The 17,460-nt window shown below is 66.2% G+C and overlaps 1 protein-coding gene across 3 annotated transcripts; it reads right to left on the bottom strand.

Moving 5' to 3' along the window:
- Positions 1 to 783: 783 nt before the first annotated feature.
- Positions 784 to 12,570, bottom strand: TIRAP (TIR domain containing adaptor protein). 3 transcript variants are annotated; one of them, XM_068167221.1, is made up of 6 exons: positions 12,332 to 12,570; positions 5,215 to 5,298; positions 4,172 to 4,239; positions 3,983 to 4,037; positions 2,130 to 2,720; positions 784 to 1,195 (listed from the first exon to the last, which is right to left on the bottom strand). In XM_068167221.1, exons 4-6 carry the CDS (start codon positions 3,987 to 3,989, stop codon positions 1,152 to 1,154), a joined length of 642 nt encoding a protein of 213 aa, XP_068023322.1. In that variant the 5' UTR covers positions 3,990 to 4,037; positions 4,172 to 4,239; positions 5,215 to 5,298; positions 12,332 to 12,570; the 3' UTR covers positions 784 to 1,151. The 3 variants fall into 3 exon arrangements, with proteins under 3 accessions (XP_068023322.1, XP_068023324.1, XP_068023323.1); XM_068167223.1 differs by lacking the exon at positions 5,215 to 5,298; XM_068167222.1 differs by lacking the exons at positions 5,215 to 5,298; positions 12,332 to 12,570 and having other exon boundaries at positions 4,172 to 4,265.
- Positions 12,571 to 17,460: the final 4,890 nt, after the last annotated feature.

The raw sequence follows: 17,460 nt of genomic DNA, 5'->3' as shown, positions 1-17,460 counted from the left end.
CCAGCTCCCCAGCCGCCCGCAGCCCCGCAACCCGGCTCCCCGGCAGCCCCGCTCCCCGGCAGCCCAGCAGCCCGGCTCCCAGCAGCCCCGCAACCCGGCTCCTCAGCAGCCCCACTCCCCAGCGGCCCAGCAGCCCCGCTCCCCGGCAGCCCGGCTCCCAGCAGCCCCGCTCCCCAGCAGCCCGGCTGTCCGGCTCCCCAGCAGCCCCGCTCCCCGGCAGCCCGGCTCCCAGCAGCCCCGCTCCCCAGCAGCCCGGCTGTCCGGCTCCCCAGCAGCCCCGCTCCCCGGCAGCCCGGCTCCCAGCAGCCCCGCTCCCCAGCAGCCCGGCTGTCCGGCTCCCCAGCTCCCCAGCAGCCCCGCTCCCCGCAGCCCCGCTCCCCAGCAGCCCGGCAGCCCCGCTCCCAACAGCCCGGCTCCCCAGCAGCCCGGCAGCCCCGCTCCCAGCAGCCCGGCTCCCCGGCAGCCCAGCTCCCCAGCAGCCCCGCTCCCCAGCAGCCCCGCTCCCCAGCAGCCCCGCTCCCCAGCAGCCCCGCTCCCCAGCAGCCCGGCTCCCCAGCAGCCCCGCTCCCCAGCAGCCCCGCTCCCCAGCGCCACCACCCTCAGGCTCTCCTCTCCCCCCCAGAGCCCCTCAGGACGCACAGAGGGTGCTGGCACCGCCCCCTCCCCACCTAGGAGCTGCCTCTGAGCCCCGTGGTGCCCACACAGAGCGGTCAGGGATCCCCCACCCCATGTCAGTGCCACCCTCCCTGGCCTGCCCGTGACAAACTCCACGACACAAGAGGATTATAAAACCCAACGCATCAGAACTGCATTTTCATAGCCCCAGGTCCATGCTCCTCCTCTTCCTGCCCACGTAGCAGGCACCAGGTCAGCTTCCTGGGGGGCAGTCCTCGCCCCTCTGAGCTTAGTGTTTGCCTGATGAGCAGCAGGGGCCTGCTGAAGGCTGTCCCCACCTGCACCAAGGCAGTTTTGGCACCAGGAGGGTAGTGGTGGCATCACCAGCTCCACACCCCTGTCCCCACACAGGGGTAGTAACCTTCTTGTCTTCAGCTCCAAGCAACTTGGCATCTTCCTCATGGTCCACTGAGATGTGGCCACATCCTGGACCGGGGGTGAGAGCACCACAGCACCCAGGGGGATGGTTCCCAGCACTACTCTGAGCTGCTGCTGGAGCTCCGGCACAGCTCCTGGAGGTCTGCAGTGGACAACAAATTCACCATGAGCCAGCAGTGTGGCCTGGTGGCCAAGGAGGCCAATGGTGGCCTGGGGGGCACAGAGAAAAGTGTGAGGAGCAAAGGCTGAGAGGCCTGGGGCTGAGAGCCTGCAGAAGAGCAGCCCCAGAGCAATGCTCAGCAATGCTCAGCAAGAGCTGAAGGGCCCCTGGGGGGCAAGAGGCTGGGGCCAGGCTCTGCTGAGTGGTGGCCAGGGCCAGGCCAAGGGGCAGTGCGCAGAGAGTGGAGGCCAGGAGGTTGGAGGGGAAGAGGAGGAGAAAGTTGTTTGTTGGGAGGGTGCTGGAGGCCTGGAGCAGGCTGCCCAGAGAGGTTGTGGAGTGTCCTGGTGTGGAGAGCTTCCAACCCCCCCTGGGCACTGTGCCCCTGGGCAGGCTGCTGGGGGTGCCCTGCTGGGGCAGTGGGGTTGGGCTGGGGGAGCTCTGGGAGTCCCTTCAAGCTCATAACCATTCTGGCACTGAGACAAACCTCTGCTGCCAATCCACTTCCAGCATTGCTTAGGAGGAAGGTTTCAGATGGACCTCAGCCTGCTGGGGAAGCCAAGTCCAGCCCTGCCCCCCTCCAAGCCCCCCTGCTCCCCAGGCTGCTGCTGCTTTGTCTGGAGCCACCAAGACCTTCCCAGATCCCTGCCAGCACTGACCCCAGCCCCTGGCTCCCCCAACCAGAGCCATGGCCCTGGGCACTGTGCCCCTGGGCAGGCTGCTGGGGGTGCCCTGCTGGAGCAGGGCTTGGACTGGCTGAGCTCTGGGGGTCCCTTCCCACCCCCACCACGAAACTCTGCTTGCAGCTGAGCCCCCATCAGCTCCTCTGCAACCTCCACTGCTTCCACAGACTCATGCATCCCTCCCCACAGCCCCAGCCCCCCCCGGGTGCCCCCTGCCCTCCCCCCAGCACACTCACAGCGCACAACAGTGTCCCTGATCTGCCTGAAGCTGCTCTCCTTCAGGGCCATGTAGATGTAGTAGAGGTTCCTCAGCTCCTTGGGGTAGTCCTTCCTGTCCAGGTCCTTGAGGACGGGGATGGCCCTGCCGTCGGCCAGGGGCGCCTCGGCCAGGGCCTGATGCATCTGGTACTGGCAGCAGGGGTCGCGCAGGAAGCCCGGGGTGATCAGCAGCAGCCAGCAGTGGCTGTCGCGCACGGCCTCGCACAGCTCGCTCAGCAGGGCGCCCCCCGGCGCCGCGTCCCGCAGCTGCAGGAAGCAGCGCAGGGCCGGGGGCTGGGCCTCCAGGTAGGACACCAGCTCCAGCACCAGCTCCAGGTCCCCCTGGCTGTGGCAGATGCAGAGGTCGTAGCTCTTGGCCCAGCGGGCGCTGCCCGAGGCGCTGATGTCCGGCGCGGGCGGCGGGCGCGGCGGCCTGGCCGGGCTGGCGCCGGAGGGGGGGCTGAGGCTCTTAGAGGAGGAGGAAGGTGAGGAGGAAGCAGAGCGGCTGCTGTTGAGGCTGCTCTCCCCCGAGCTGGGCTTGGGCTTGGGCAGGAGCCGCCTAAACCAGCCTGTGGAGTTGGAGAGACCATGGTGAGGGCTGGAGCAGGGCTCAGCGCTCCACAGGGCTCCTCCAGGTGCTTGTGAGACTCACACCCACACCTCCAGCTGCAGGGATCCCACCCTGACCCCCCCAAATAACCCCCACAGCTCAGGGGGACACCTCCAGCTGGAGGGATCCCACCCTGACCCCCCCAAATAACCCCCACAGCTCAGGGGGACACCTCCAGGGGGAGGGATCCCACCCTGACCCCCCTCCCCCCAATCCACCCCACAGCTCAGGAGACCTCCAGGTGGAGGGATCCCACCTTGACCCCCCCCAAAACCAAACCCCACAGCTCAGGAGAACACCTCCAGGTGGAGGGATCCCACCTGGACCCCCCCCAAATAACCCCCACAGCTCAGGAGGAGACCTCCAGCTGGAGGGATCCCACCTTGACCCCCCCAAAACAAACCCCACAGCTCAGGGGGACACCTCCAGGTGGAGGGATCCCACCCTGACCCCCCCAAAACCAAACCCCACAGCTCAGGAGGAGACCTACAGGTAGAGGGATCCCACCCTGAACCCCCCAAAACAACCCCCACAGCTCAGGAGGAGACCTCCAAGTGGAGGGATCCCACCCTGACCCCCCCCAAATAACCCCCACAGCTCAGGAGACCACCTCCAGGTGGAGGGATCCCACCCTGACCCCCCCCAAATAACCCCCACAGCTCAGGGGGACACCTCCAGGTGGAGAGATCCCACCCTGACCCCCCCAAAACAAACTCCACGGCTCAGGGGGACACCTCCAGCTGCAGGGATCCCACCTGGACCCCCCCAAACAACCCCCACAGCTCAGGGGGACACCTCCAGGGGGAGGGATCCCACCTTGACCCCCCCCCAAAATAAACCTCACAGCTCAGGAAGAGACCTCCAGGTGGAGAGATCCCACCCTGACCCCCCCAAAACAAACTCCACAGCTCAGGGGGACACCTCCAGGTGGGGGGATCCCACCTTGACCCCCCCAAAACAAACCCCACAGTTCAGGGGGACACTTCCAGGTAGAGGGATCCCACCCTGAACCCCCCCAAAACAAACCCCACAGCTCAGGAGGAGACCTCCAAGTGGAGGGATCCCACCCTGACCCCCCCAAAACCAGCTCACAGCCACTCAAACCTTGGCTGCTGCCACAGCCCAGATGCCAGCCGCCCCCAGGGAGCTGCTCCCTGCTGTGTGGAGGGCAGCAGTGCTGGAGGGGGCAGCAGGGAGGGGCTGTGCCCCCCCCAGACTCACCAGCCATGGCGGGCAGGGCGCTGCTCAGCTGCCGGGCGCTGCCGGGAGGCTTCTCCTGCAGCAGAACACAGAGCTCAGCAGGGCAGGAAGCAGCTGCAGCTCGGTCTCAGCATCCCAGAGGGCTCAGGAAGGAAGGCTCTGAGCCCCAGCAGGGCTGGAAGCTGCTTGTCACCACCTCTGGGTACTCACCTGCAGCAAGCCAGGCCAAGAGCCAGCGGGCAGCAGAGACCTTCATTCCTGGCAGCAGGGAGAGGATCCTGTGGGAGGGAGGAGCAGGGACCAGCTGCTGGTGAAGGCAGGCTGGGTGATGCCTGGAGCTGTGTGCCTCTTGCCCCCCAGGGGCCCTTCAGCTCTTGCTGAGCATTGCTCTGGGGCTGCTCTTCTGCAGGCTCTCAGCCCCAGGCCTCTCAGCCTTTGCTCCTGCCAGAGCTGCTCCAGGCCCCTCAGCAGCTTCCCAGCCTCCCCTGCACTCTCTCCAGCACTTCTCTGGCCCTCTGCAGCTGGGCAGCACACAACTGCCCCCAGGGCTCCAGAGGTGGCCTCAGCAGGGCAGGCCAGAGGGGCAGCACAACCTCCCTTGCCCTGCTGCTGCCCACACTCTGCTCCATGCCCCCAGCACAGCCTTGGCCTTCTTGGCCCCCAGGCCACCTTGCTGCTGCTGGCCAACTCCTTGTCCCCCAGCACTCCCAGCTGCTTCTGCTTGGAGCTGCTTGCCAGCAGCCTCCCCCTGCCCTGTGCTGCTGCAGGAGGTTGTTCCTCCCCAGGGCCAGGCCCCTGCCCTTGCCCTGCTTCACCTTCAGGAGGTTGCTCTCCCCCAGCTCTCAGCCTGCCCAGGGCTCCCTGGCTGCCAGCACAGCCTGAGGGCTCTCAGCCACTGCTCCCAGCCCTGTGCCAGCAGCAACCTGCCTGAGGCTCCACCCTGAGCCTTCAGCCAGGTCAGTGATGAAGATGCTGAGCAGGACTGGACCCAGCCCTGAGCCCTGGGGCACACCAGGAGCTGCAGGCCTCCAACCAGCCCCTGCCCCACTGACCACAACCCTCTGAGCTGTGTCCTTCAGGCAGGGCTCAGCCCACACCTCCTGGGCCTGCCTGGGAGGATGTTCTAGGCCATGGTGCCCAAGGCCCTGCTGAAGCCGAGGCAGAGCCACGGAAGTGAAACTGTCCAGAGCTGAGCCCCAGCGAAACCTCAGGCAGGGAGGGAGTGGTGGGGAGGAGCTCTGGGAGCTGCCTACCTGGGGTGCAGGAGCTGGGCACTGGAGCAGGGCAGGAGGATGCATCGGCCCCGGGGAGCGGCCAGCAGGAAGATCTGAGCCCAGCTGGGTGGGGAAGGAGAGGCTGAGTGTTGCCTGGGCAGCCTGATGGCAGCCGCGGCGAGAGGCCAGGCTGAGCCATCCTTACGGCTGCCCCATGCCGGAGCAGAGCCTGCTGCAGCGATCCGGGGCGCAGGGGCGGCGCAGGGGCGGCGCAGGAGCACCCAGCAGCCTCGCTGGGGACAGCGCAGAGCCCCCGAGGCCCTGCCGGCAGGTCCCGGCTCCACCTGGGCGTGCCGAAGCGCCGGGAGAGGGAAGCTGCCCCCGGGGCCTCCCTCCCACATCCGCCAGCAGCAGCCAGCCCTGCCCAGCCCCGAGCCGCTGCCTGCAAACCCTGCCCCCCGGCCCTGCCCCCCGGCCCTGCCCCGCCCCGAGCCGCTGCCCCCAGCCCTGCCCCCCAGCCCCGAGCCGCTGCCCCCAGCCCTGCCCAGCCCCGAGCCGCTGCCCCCAGCCCTGCCCAGCCCCGAGCCCCCGCCCCCCCAGCCCTGCCCCCCCAGCCCCGAGCCGCTGCCTGCAAACCCTGCGCCCCAGCCCTGCCCAGCCCCGAGCCGCTGCCCCCAGCCCTGCCCAGCCCCGAGCCGCTGCCCAACAGCCCTGCCCAGCCCCGAGCCGCTGCCCAACAGCCCTGCCCAGCCCCGAGCCGCTGCCCCCAGCCCTGCCCAGCCCCGAACCGCTGCCCAACAGCCCTGCCCAGCCCCGAACCGCTGCCCAACAGCCCTGCCCCCAGCCCTGCCCAGCCCCGAGCCGCTGCCCCCCGGCCCTTGCCCCCCGGCCCTGCCCAGCCCCGAGCCGCTGCCCAACAGCCCTGCCCCACTGCCCAGCCCCCCAGCCCTGCCCAGCCCCGAGCCGCTGCCCAACAGCCCTGCCCCACTGCCCTGCCCCCCAGCCCTGCCCAGCCCCGAGCCGCTGCCCCCCCGGCCCTTGCCCCCCGGCCCTGCCCAGCCCCGAGCCGCTGCCCAACAGCCCTGCCCTGCTGCCCTGCCCAGCCCTGCCCCGCTGCCCACCAGCCCTGCCCAGCCCCGCCCCGCTGCCCACCAGCCCTGCCCAGCCCCGAGCCACTGCCTGTAAGCTCTGCCCCCCAGCCCTGCTGCCCCCCAGCCCTGCTGCCCCCCAGCCCTGCTGCCCCCCAGCCCTGCCCCCCTGCCCAGCTGCCCCCCAGCCCTGCCCAGCCCTGCTCTGCTGCCCCCCAGCCCTGCCCCGAGCCGCTGCCCCCCAGCCCTGCCCAGCCCCGAGCCGCTGCCCTGCTACCCACCAGATCTGCCCCGCTGCCCTGCCCAGCCCTGCCCCGCCTTGCCCAGCCCTGCCACCCATCAGCCTTGCCCTGCTGCCCTGCCCCGCTGGCCACCAGCCCTGCCCAGCCCCGAGCCGCTGCCTGCAAGCTCTGCCCCCCAGCCCCGCCCCCCTGCCCAGCTCCCCCCTGCTCTGCTGCCCCCCAGCCCTGCCCCCCTGCCCAGCTGCCCCCCAGCCCTGCCCGCCGCTCTCACAACCACAGCCGGCTCCACCCCCGCCCCAGGAGCCAAAGTCACCAACCGAGGCTCCCTCTGCCCCCAGAGCCCCTCCCGGCTCCCCCTTCCCAGGGCTCATCCTCTCGGTTTCACCCCCCAGCCCTGCAGCCCAGCTCCATCCGGCGGCTCCGGCTGCACAGCCGGTGGAGGCTGCAGGAGGGCTGCCGGGGGCGAGGTGGCACTGCTGGGGTGGGGGTAGAGAGCAAACGGCAAGAGCCAGCCCAGCTGGAGCTGCTGGTGCCGCTGTCCCTGCAGCAGCAGCACTCCCAGCCCCCTGCCTCCCCGGGGGGCACAGCTGCGGCCAGGTGCTCGGCAGCCCAACCTGCCTGCAGGTGGACTGGGATGACAGCCCCAGCACCTCCACACGCCTGCAGGGAGGCATTTTCCTCAGGGATAAGCCCCCAGTCCTCCAACCCCCACCAAAAGCCTCCCCCCCCCGCCCCCTCTAAGCCCGGGAGCAGCCCCCAGGGCCGGCCGGGCCGAGGCAGCGGCGCAGCCAGGGCTGGATCCAGCGCCTCGCCGGCAGGCTGCCCACAGCCTCCTCCCCCGGGGCGGCCTCTGGGCCTGCTGGGAAGAAGGGCTGAAGGCCAGCAGACCTCCCTCGATGCCCAGCAGACCTCCCTTGATGATGCCCAGCAGACCTCCCTTGATGATGCCCAGCAGACCTCCCTTGATGATGCCCAGCAGGTCTCTGAGGAGCTCCTCCTGCAGCCGGCGGGGGGCAGAGCCCTCTTCCACCGCTGCTGCCCGCGGCAGGAGGGCAGGCAAGGACAGAGCTCAAAACCCAAAGCCCTGTGGCACTGGGGGTGGCCTCGACCCCTGCCCCTCGGAAGCACCTCCCCCTCCTCAAGGATCTCTCCTCCCAGTACATCTCTTTATTTTTATTGTTTTTTAAACCAGGTTGGAAGAGACCTTCCAGATCCTGGTGTCCAACCCATCAACCAATCCAACACCACCTAAACAACTAACCCATGGCACCAAGCACCCCAGCAAGTCTCCTCCTGAACACCTCCAGGGATGGGGACTCCACCACCTCCCCGGGCAGCACATCCCAATGGGCAATCACTCTCTCTGTGTAGAACTTCTTCCTGACCTCCAGCCTGAACCTCCCCTGGCACAGCTTGAGGCTGTGTCCTCTTGTTCTGCTGCTGGGTGCCTGCCTGGCAGAAGAGCCCAACCCCCAGCTGGCTCCAACCTCCCTTCAGGCAGTTGCAGAGAGCAAGAAGGTCTCCCCTGAGCCTCCTCTTCTCCAGGCTAAGCAACCCCAGCTCCCTCAGCCTCTCCTCACAGGGCTGTGCTCCAGACCCCTCACCAACTTTGTTGCCCTTCTCTGGACACCTTCCAGCAGCTCAACCTCCTTCCTAACCTGAGGGCCCAGAACTGGATACAAGACTCGAGGTGTGGCCCAACCAGTGCAGTGTCCAGGGGCAGAATGACCTCCCTGCTCCTGCTGGCCACACTCTGCCTGATGCAGGCCAGGATGCCCTTGGCCCTCCTGGCCCCCTGGGCACACTGCAGGCTCATGTTCAGCCTACCATCAACCAGCACCCCCCAGGTCCCTCTCTGCCTGGCTGCTCTCAGCCACTCTGCCCCCAGCCTGTAGCACTGCCTGGGGTTGCTGTGGCCAATGTGCAGAACCCAGCACTTGGATGTGTTCAATCTCCTGCCCTTGGCCTCTGCCCATCTGTGCAGCCTGGCCAGGTCCCTCTGCAGAGCCTCTCTGCCCTCCAGCAGATCAACTCCTGCCCCCAGCTTGGTGTCAGCTGCACATTCACTGCTGATGGACTCAATGCCCTCATCCAGATCATCAATGAAGATGTTAAAGAGCACAGGGCCCAGCACTGCTCCCTGGGGCACACCACTGGTGCCTGGCTGCCAGCTGGCTGTGGCACCATTCACCACCACTCTCTGGGCTCAGCCTCCAGCCAGTTCCTAACCCAGCTCAGAGAGTGCTGCCCAAGCCAGGGGCTGACAGCTTGGCCAGGAGTTCTACAAGCCCTGAAAGGCACCAAGGGCTGTGCAGGAGGGGCAGGCTGCTTGGTGGGCACCCATTATCCCCTGCCCAGCATGGAGCACAGGGCTGCAGGCAAGAGGAACCTGGAGCACATGAAGGCAGCTCTGCCCAGAGAGGTAACCACCCCGAGAGGCAAGGAGCTGCCCCTGCAGCCCTGCCCAGAGAGGTAACCAAGCCAAGAGACAAGGAGCTGCCCCTGCAGCCCTGCCCAGAGAGGTAACCAAGCCAAGAGACAAGGAGCTGCCCCTGCAGCCCTGCCCAGAGAGGTAACCAAGCCAAGAGGCAAGGAGCTGCTCCTGCAGCCCTGCCCAGAGAGGTAACCACCCCGAGAGGCAAGGAGCTGCTCCTGCAGCCCTGCCCAGAGAGGTAACCAAGCCAAGAGGCAAGGAGCTGCCCCTGCAGCCCTGCCCAGAGAGGTAACCAACCTGAGAGGCAAGGAGCTGCTCCTGCAGCCCTGCCCAGAGAGGTAACCAAGCCAAGAGGCAAGGAGCTGCCCCTGCAGCCCTGCCCAGAGAGGTAACCAACCCAAGGGGCAAGGAGCTGCTCCTGCAGCCCTGCCCAGAGAGGTAACCAACCCAAGGGGCAAGGAGCTGCTCCTGCAGCCCTGCCCAGAGAGGTAACCAACCCAAGGGGCAAGGAGCTGCTCCTGCAGCCCTGCCCAGAGAGGTAACCAACCCAAGGGGCAAGGAGCTGCTCCTGCAGCCCTGCCCAGAGAGGTAACCAAGCCAAGAGGCAAGGAGCTGCTCCTGCAGCCCTGCCCAGAGAGGTAACCAAGCCAAGAGGCAAGGAGCTGCTCCTGCAGCCCTGCCACCAGCCCAGCTGCCTCCCTCTCCTCCAGGCACCACGCAGGAGCCACCAGCCAGCCCCTCACAAGGGGAAAAAGCCAGGACCAAGCCACGCTGAGCCTCACAGTGACCCCCAGGCGGCTGCCAGCTGTGGGTCACGCATCACTTGTCCTGTTTTGAGCTCCAACCTGCCAGCTGTGCTGCTGCCACCACCCCAAGAATCAGCTCCCCCCCGCCAGGGGAGAGCACTGCAGCTGACTCAGCACCACCACCAACCCCCTGAGCTGCTGGGCCGTGCCCCAGAGGCAATCACCACACAAACCCCAGGCCCTGAGGGGTTTCACCCCACAAGACCACAGGGAGCTTAGCCTGGAGAAGAGGAGGCTCAGGGGAGACCTTCTTGCTCTCTGCAACTGCCTGCAGGGAGGTTGGAGCCAGGTGGGGGTTGGGCTCTGCTTCCAGGCACCCAGCAGCAGAACAAGAGGACACCCCCCTGCCTCAGCTGCAATATCACGATTATCATCAGAGGCAGCAGGGTAATTAAGCAAGCCCAGCTCGACTCACACCGCCCCTGGAGCCACCAGCACCTCCACGCTGACACCCGGGGGCAGCACAAACCCTCCCGGGGCCACAGCAGCGTGAGAGGGGCGCCTGGGGCTCAGCCCATTGCCCGTGCAGGGGTAGGAAGCAGAGCGAGGACAAGGTGGGGACAAAGCAGGGCCAAAGGCAAAGCCCTGGCCAGGCACTCAGGTGAGAACACATGGAATCATAGAACACACAGAATAAACCAGGTTGGAAGAGACCTCCAAGATCATCCTGTCCAACCCATCAACCAATCCAACCCACCTAAACAACCAACCCATGGCACCAAGCACCCCAACAAATCTCCTCCTGAACACCTCCAGTGATGGTGACTCCACCACCTCCCTGGGCAGCACATCCCAAGGGCCAATCTCTCTCTCTGTGTAGAACTTCCTCCTGACCTCCAGCCTGAACCTCCCCTGGCACAGCTTCAGACTGTGTCCTCTTGTTCTGCTGCTGGCTGCCTGGCAGAAGAGCCCAACCCCCACCTGGCTCCAACCTCCCTTCAGGGAGTTGCAGAGAGCAAGAAGGTCTCCCCTGAGCCTCCTCTTCTGCAGGCTAAGCAACCCCAGCTCCCTCAGCCTCTCCTCACAGGGCTGTGCTCCAGACCCCTCCCCAGCCTCCTTGCCCTTCTCTGGACACCTTCCAGCAGCTCAACCTCCTTCCTAACCTGAGGGGCCCAGAGCTGGACACAGGACTCAAGGTGTGGCCTAAGCAGTGCAGTGTCCAGGGGCACAATGACCTCCCTGCTCCTGCTGGCCACACTCCCCAGGCAGCACATCCCAAAGGGCAATCACCCTCTCTGTGTAGAGCTTCCTCCTAACATCCAACCCAAACCTCCCCTGGCGCAGCCTGAGACTATGTCCTCCTGTTCTGGCACTGGCTGCCTGGGAGAAGAGACCAACCTCTGCCTGTCTACAACCTCCCTTCAGTTTTATGTTAGGAAAAGGAATCTGAAGGGTGCTGAGCAGAAGAGAATGACCCAGCCATAGGAATTAACATGCAAGCTCTGCTGAACACAATTGCTTTGAGAAACTCTGTTGTTCACTTGAGTGAACAGGACTAAAATGCCACACTAAATTAAAGGCTAATTAGAACAAAAAAAAAAAAACCAACAAAACACATTTCTATCCAAGAAAAGCACAGCCCTTGTATCTGACCCTCAACATTGACAGCAACGTCAGAGGACTGCAGTGAGGAAAGGCTCAGCCTGTCCCTGCCCACACCACGGCCAGGCTGCATTGAGAGCCAGCACCCAGCGCCGCGGAGCCGCCCTGAGCGCCAGGCACCAGCAGCTGCGCCTCCCGAACAGCCCTGAGCGCCATCCCGCAGAGCACCGAGGCGCTCAAGTTGGGAAAGGCTCAGCCCGTCCCGACCCACACCATCGCCAGGCTGCGTTCAGAGGCAGCACCCAGCGCCGCGGAGCAGCCCTTAGCGCCAGGCACCAGCTGCTGCTGCTGCTGAACAGCCCTGAGCGCCATCCCGCAGAGCACCGAGGCGCTCAGGTGAGGAAAGGCTCAGCCTGTCCCGACCCACACCATCGCCAGGCTGCATTGAGAGCCAGCACCCAGCGCCGCGGAGCCGCCGTAACCGCCAGGCACCAGCAGCTGCTGCTGCTGAACAGCCCCCAGCGCCATCCCGCAGAGCACCGAGGCGCTCAGGTGAGGAAAGGCTCAGACTGTCCCGACCCACACCATCGCCAGGCTGCATTGAGAGCCAGCACCCAGCGCCGCGGAGCCGCCCTGAGCGCCAGACAGCCCTGAGCGCCTCCTGAACAGCCCCGAGCACCCCCGAGCGCCATCCATCAGAGCACCGAGGTGCTCAGGTGAGGAAAGGCTCAGCCCGTCCCGACCCACACCATCGCCAGGCTGCATTGAGAGCCAGCACCCAGCGCCGCGGAGCCGCCCTGAGCGCCAGGCACCAGCTGCTGCTGCTGCTGCGCATCCTGAACAGCCCTGAGCGCCATCCCGCAGAGCACCGAGGCGCTCAGGTGAGGAAAGGATCAGCCTGTCCCGACCCACACCATCGCCAGGCTGCATTCAGAGCCAGCACCCAGCGCCGCGGAGCAGCCCTGAGCGCCTCCCGAACAGCCCCGAGCGCCACCCCGCAGAGCGCCGAGGCGGCCGGACCAGCCCAAGCGCCGCTCCTCTTACCTCGGAGGGCTGCAGACGCCGCTTCACAGACATGAACCCACGCCAGGGAAGGCCCCCGGGGCACGGCCACACCCGGAAGGTCAGAGGCCACAAGCCAGCAGCAGCCTCCTCAGCAAGTGACCACGGAAGTTTCACTCACTGCCACCCGAGCGCTGGGCCGGCTGCGGGCCGGCAGCCATCGAAAGCGCAGTCTGACAGCCAGCCGGCCGCCCCTGCGCACAGGCGGCAGCTGCGCAGGGCACGCCCCCTCTGCCCTTTATAGCCGCGCAGTATCGCGAGATTACTGCCGAATATCGCGCATGCGCCTTTTCTTCCCCCCGCCCGCTGTCAGCCGATGGAGGCGGGCACACAGGAGAGAAGCGATGCCGTGAGCAGAGATTGGCCCCGCCCGCCGGAGGGGCGGGGCTGAGCGCGCGCGCCTGCGCGGGGGGGCAGAGCCCCAGCCTGCAGAGCCCCATCCCGCACAACCCCAGCCTGCAGAGCCCCTACCCGCAGAGCCCCATCCCGCACAACCCCAGCCTGCAGAGCCCCATCCCGCACAGCCCCTGCCCGCACAACCCCAGCCTGCAGAGCCCCTACCCGCAGAGCCCCATCCCGCACAACCCCAGCCTGCAGAGCCCCATCCCGCACAGCCCCTGCCCGCACAACCCCAGCCTGCCCAGCTCCTGCCCGCACAGCCCCAGCCTGCAGAGACCCCAGCCTGCAGAGACCCCAGCCTGCAGAGCCCCATCCCGCACAGCCCCTGCCCGCACAGCCCCTGCCCGCACAACCCCAGCCTGCCCAGCTCCTGCCCGCACAGCCCCAGCCTGCAGAGACCCCAGCCTGCAGAGCCCCAGCCCGCACAGCCCCTGCCCGCACAACCCCAGCCTGCCCAGCTCCTGCCCGCAGAGCCCCATCCCGCACAGCCCCTGCCCGCACAACCCCAGCCTGCCCAGCTCCTGCCCGCAGAGCCCCATCCCGCACAGCCCCTGCCCGCACAACCCCAGCCTGCCCAGCTCCTGCCCGCAGAGCCCCAGCCCGCACGGCCCCTGCCCGCTCAGCCCCATCCCGCAGAGTCCCTGCCCGCTCAGTCCCTGCCCGCTCAGTCCCTGCCTGCACAGCCCCAGCCTGCACAGCCCCAGCCTGCACAGCCCCAGCCTGCACAGCCCCTGCCTCAGGGCTGCCCCACAGCCTCTTCCTCTGGGGCTTGGATCAGGCAGGGTGAAGCCAGCCTCCGTCTGAGCCCCCAGCCGGCTCCTGCCTGGCTCTGGGGGGACACAAACCCCTTCCAGGCTGTGCTGTGGCACTGCCCCTTGTGCCTCCCGGCACAGAAGCCCGTGGGGGACTGCAGCATGAAATAAACCTCTCTGATGAATTTGAAGGGGCAGCTGAGGAGCTGCATCTTGTGTGGCAGGAGCAGGAGCAGGAGGTTTTGCTCCTTGCCTCTGCAGCTTGTCCTTTTCCAGGCCAGCCTACAGGAGCCATGGGGAGCTGCTCCAGTTGCAGCTCCCATGTGGAGGAGCAGAGCTTGGGAAGCAGCCAGGAATGGCTCATTAGAGGCCTGTGAGATTCCCCTGGCTGAAATGCAGAGAGGTTCAGAGGCATTTAGTTTGGCAAAGACCTTTGGGAGCATCGAGTCTGGCTGCAATGAACTCTCCTAAAGGGCAGCAAAATGTTTGCCTTCTGCCAGCATCTTAAACCCTCTGGATTTACCAGGAGGTCTGAGTTGCAGCCTCCCTGCACCAAGCTGTGTGGTGGTGCAGCAGACAGCAGGGGGGAAGGATCCATCCAGAGGGAGCTGGGCAGGCTGGAGGGAAGGGATGCATCCAGAGGGAGCTGGACAGGCTGCAGAGCTGGGCACAAGCCAACCTCAGGAGGTTCAACAAGACCAAGGGCAGGGTCCTGCAGCTGGGTGGAGGCAATCCCAGGCACAAATCCAGGCTGGGCAGGGACTGGCTGGAAAGCAGCCCTGAGGAGAGAGCCTTGGGGGTGCTGGGGGAGGAGAAGCTCACCAGGAGCTCTCAGTCTGCACCTGCAGCCCAGAAAGCCAAGCAGAGCCTGGGCTGCAGCAGGAGAAGTGTGGCCAGCAGGGCAAGGGAGGTGATTCTCCCCCTCTGCTCAGCTCTGGGGAGACCCCACCTGGAGTCCTGCCTCCAGTTCTGGAGCCCCTATGGCAAGAGGGATCTGGAGGGGCTGGAAGGTGTCCAGAGCAGGGCCAGGAGGATGAGCAGAGGGCTGGAGCTGCTCTGCTGTGAGGACAGACTGAAGGAGTTGGGGCTGTTCAGTCTGGAGAAGAGAAGGCTCCCAGGTGACCTCATTGTGGCCTTCCAGGATCTGCAGGGGGCTACAGGAAGGCTGGGGAGGGACTGCTCAGGATCTCAGGGACATCCTCCACTGGAGCAGGTTGCTCAGAGCCTGCCCTTGAGTAGCTCCAGGGCTGGAGATGAAGCCCCAAAACAGATAGCTTTCGAGAAATGATGGGTTAAAACATAGAATGTGGAGCATTTGAAGAAAGCATAAACCAGATAGAGCAATAAATCGGCTAAGGCATGGGACACTGTGACAGAAAAAGGAGATAGGGAATAGAGACTGATAAGGACTGTTGGGCTAAGCATGATTCAGAGCCAACAAGGTCAAACTGACCCTAAGAGCCTTGTCAGGCCAGGGGAACCAAGCCAGGTACACCGGGAATTGACCAAATTAGGAAAGGAGGTCAAAAGTTTAAGGAGGAAGACTCATCAGGAGACCCCTGCCCATGATGAAGGCCACCGGAATGACCACCGAGAAGATCCTCAAAGGAGATGTCCCCGCCCACGCGCCGCCTACACCACGCCCCCTATGAATATGCATGCAAAGATATGATTATGTATATGATCTGATGTAGTACTACATCCCAAACTGTATAGAAGGCATGCTTTGGTTACGGGAAAGGCAGAAATCCCTTTAGTGATTTCTCCAACGCGTTGCCAATAAAAATACCTCCTGTCTATCTGACTGAAACTGAGTCTCTCAGGCAGTTATTCTCGCCTTTTGGGGCAAAATTCGGCATCAGAGCCTCAGCCACCTCCCTGGGCAGCCTGCTGCAGCCTCCCAGCAGCCTCCTGCTGCACAACTTGTTCCTCACCTCCAATCTCAATCTGCTCTGCTCTCAGCCCAAACCATTGCCTCTGCTCCTGTCCCTGCAGGCCTTTGGGGACAGTCCCTCTGCAGCCTCCTTGCAGCCCTTCAGGTACTGGGAGGTTGCTCTGAGGTCTGCTTGGAGCCTTCTCCTCTCCAGGCTGCACAGCCCCAGCTCCCTCAGCCTGTGCCCACAGCAGAGGTTCTGCAGCCTCTGATCTTCTTTGCGGCCTCCTCTGGAGCCTCTCCAGCAGCTCCAGGTCCCTCTGGCGTTGAGGGCTCCAGAGCTGGCCCCAGCCCTGCAGCTGAAGTCTCCCCAGAGCAGAGCAGAGGGGCAGGATCCTCTCTCCAGCTCTGGCCACACTGCTCTGGCTGCAGCCCAGGCTGCCCTTGGCCTCCTGTGCTGCCAGTGCCCAGTGCTTTGCAGAGGGGCTGCAAAGTGCCCAGCAGGAAAGGCCCTGGGGGTGCTGGGTGGCAGCAGCTGGAGAGGAGCCAGGGGGTGCCCAGCTGGGCAAGAAGGCCACCAGCAGCCTGGCCTGGAGCAGCAATGGTGTGGGCAGCAGGAGCAGGGCAGGGATTGTGCCCCTGGGCTGGGCACTGCTGAGGCCAGCCCTGGAGTGCTGCCTTCAGCTCTGGGCTCCTGGCTGCCAGCAGGAGCTGGAGAGGCTGCAGCAGGGCCAGGGAAGGGCAAGGAAGCTGCTGGGAGGCTGCTGGAGGCCTGGAGCAGGCTGCCCAGAGAGGTTGTGGAGTGTCCTGGTGTGGAGAGCTCCCAACCCCCCCCTGGGCACTGTGCCCCTGGGCAAGCTGCTGGGGGTCCCTGCTGGAGCAGGGCCTGGGCTGAGCACCAGGGGTCCCTTCCCACCCCTCCATTCTTGGTGTGGTTCCAAGCCCCTGGGGCTGGGCCAGCTCAGCTTTCCCTTGGCAGGAGGCAGCAGCCCGGAGCCGCTGCAGGGCTCTGAGTGCAGCTGGCAGGGAGCCCTCCCTGCCCTCCCAGCTCCCAGCCCCCTGCCCCCTGCCTGCCCTGGGGCCCTCACCGCCGCACTGGGGAGCTGCTGCTGGCTTCCATGGCCGGCAGACAGGGGGCGCTGAGCCCGGCCCTGCCCCACATAGCCCTGCCCCACACAGCCCTGCCCCGCCCCACACAGCCCAGACCCATACAGCCCTGCCCCACACAGCCCTGCCCCACGCAGCCCTGCCCCACGCAGCCCAGACCCACACAGCTCTGCCCTGCTCTGCCCCACATAGCCCTGCCCCACGCAGCCCTGCCCCACGCAGCCCTGCCCCACGCAGCTCTGCCCTGCTCTGCCCCACATAGCCCTGCCCCACGCAGCCCTGCCCCACGCAGCCCAGACCCACACAGCTCTGCCCTGCTCTGCCCCACATAGCCCTGCCCCACGCAGCCCTGCCCCACGCAGCCCTGCCCCACGCAGCTCTGCCCTGCTCTGCCCCACATAGCCCTGCCCCACGCAGCCCTGCCCCACGCAGCCCAGACCCACACAGCTCTGCCCTGCTCTGCCCCACATAGCCCTGCCCCACGCAGCCCTGCCCCACGCAGCCCTGCCCCACGCAGCTCTGCCCTGCTCTGCCCCACATAGCCCTGCCCCACACAGCCCTGCCCCTCACAGCCCTGCCCTGCTCTGCCCCACACAGCCCTGCCCTGCCCAGACCCACACAGCCCTGCCCCACACAGCCCTGCCCCAAGCAGCCCTGCCCCAAGCAGCCCTGCCCTGCCCCACACAGCCCTGCCCTGACCCACACAGCCCTGCCCTGCCCAGACCCACACAGCCCTGCCCCACACAGCCCTGCCCCACACAGCCCTGCCCCAAGCAGCCCTGCCCTGCCCAGACCCACACAGCCCTGCCCCAAGCAGACCTGCCCCACACAGCCCTGCCCTGCCCCACACAGCCCTGCCCCACACAGCCCTGCTCTGCCCCACACAGCCCTGCCCCACACAGCCCAGCCCACCCCCCCGGCTGTGCTTTCCTCCAGCTCCCCAGATCGCTGCTGTGGGCTGGGCCGAAGTCCAGAGCCTG

Source organism: Melanerpes formicivorus, unplaced genomic scaffold, assembly GCF_026170545.1.
Source record: "Melanerpes formicivorus ecotype bairdi unplaced genomic scaffold, bMelFor1.0.p_v2 SCAF_114, whole genome shotgun sequence".
Classification (NCBI taxonomy): domain Eukaryota; kingdom Metazoa; phylum Chordata; class Aves; order Piciformes; family Picidae; genus Melanerpes; species Melanerpes formicivorus.
The sequence above is the reverse complement of the archived record's forward strand: the minus strand, read 5'-3'. Positions and strand labels throughout refer to the sequence as shown.

What these genes read in the sequence shown, in the direction of transcription:
- TIRAP (XM_068167221.1), bottom strand. An exon ending in CAGGGACACTGTTGTGCGCT is followed by an intron (nt 1,196 to 2,129) that starts GTGAGTGTGCTG and finishes TGTCCACTGCAG; the next exon opens with ACCTCCAGGAGCTGTGCCGG.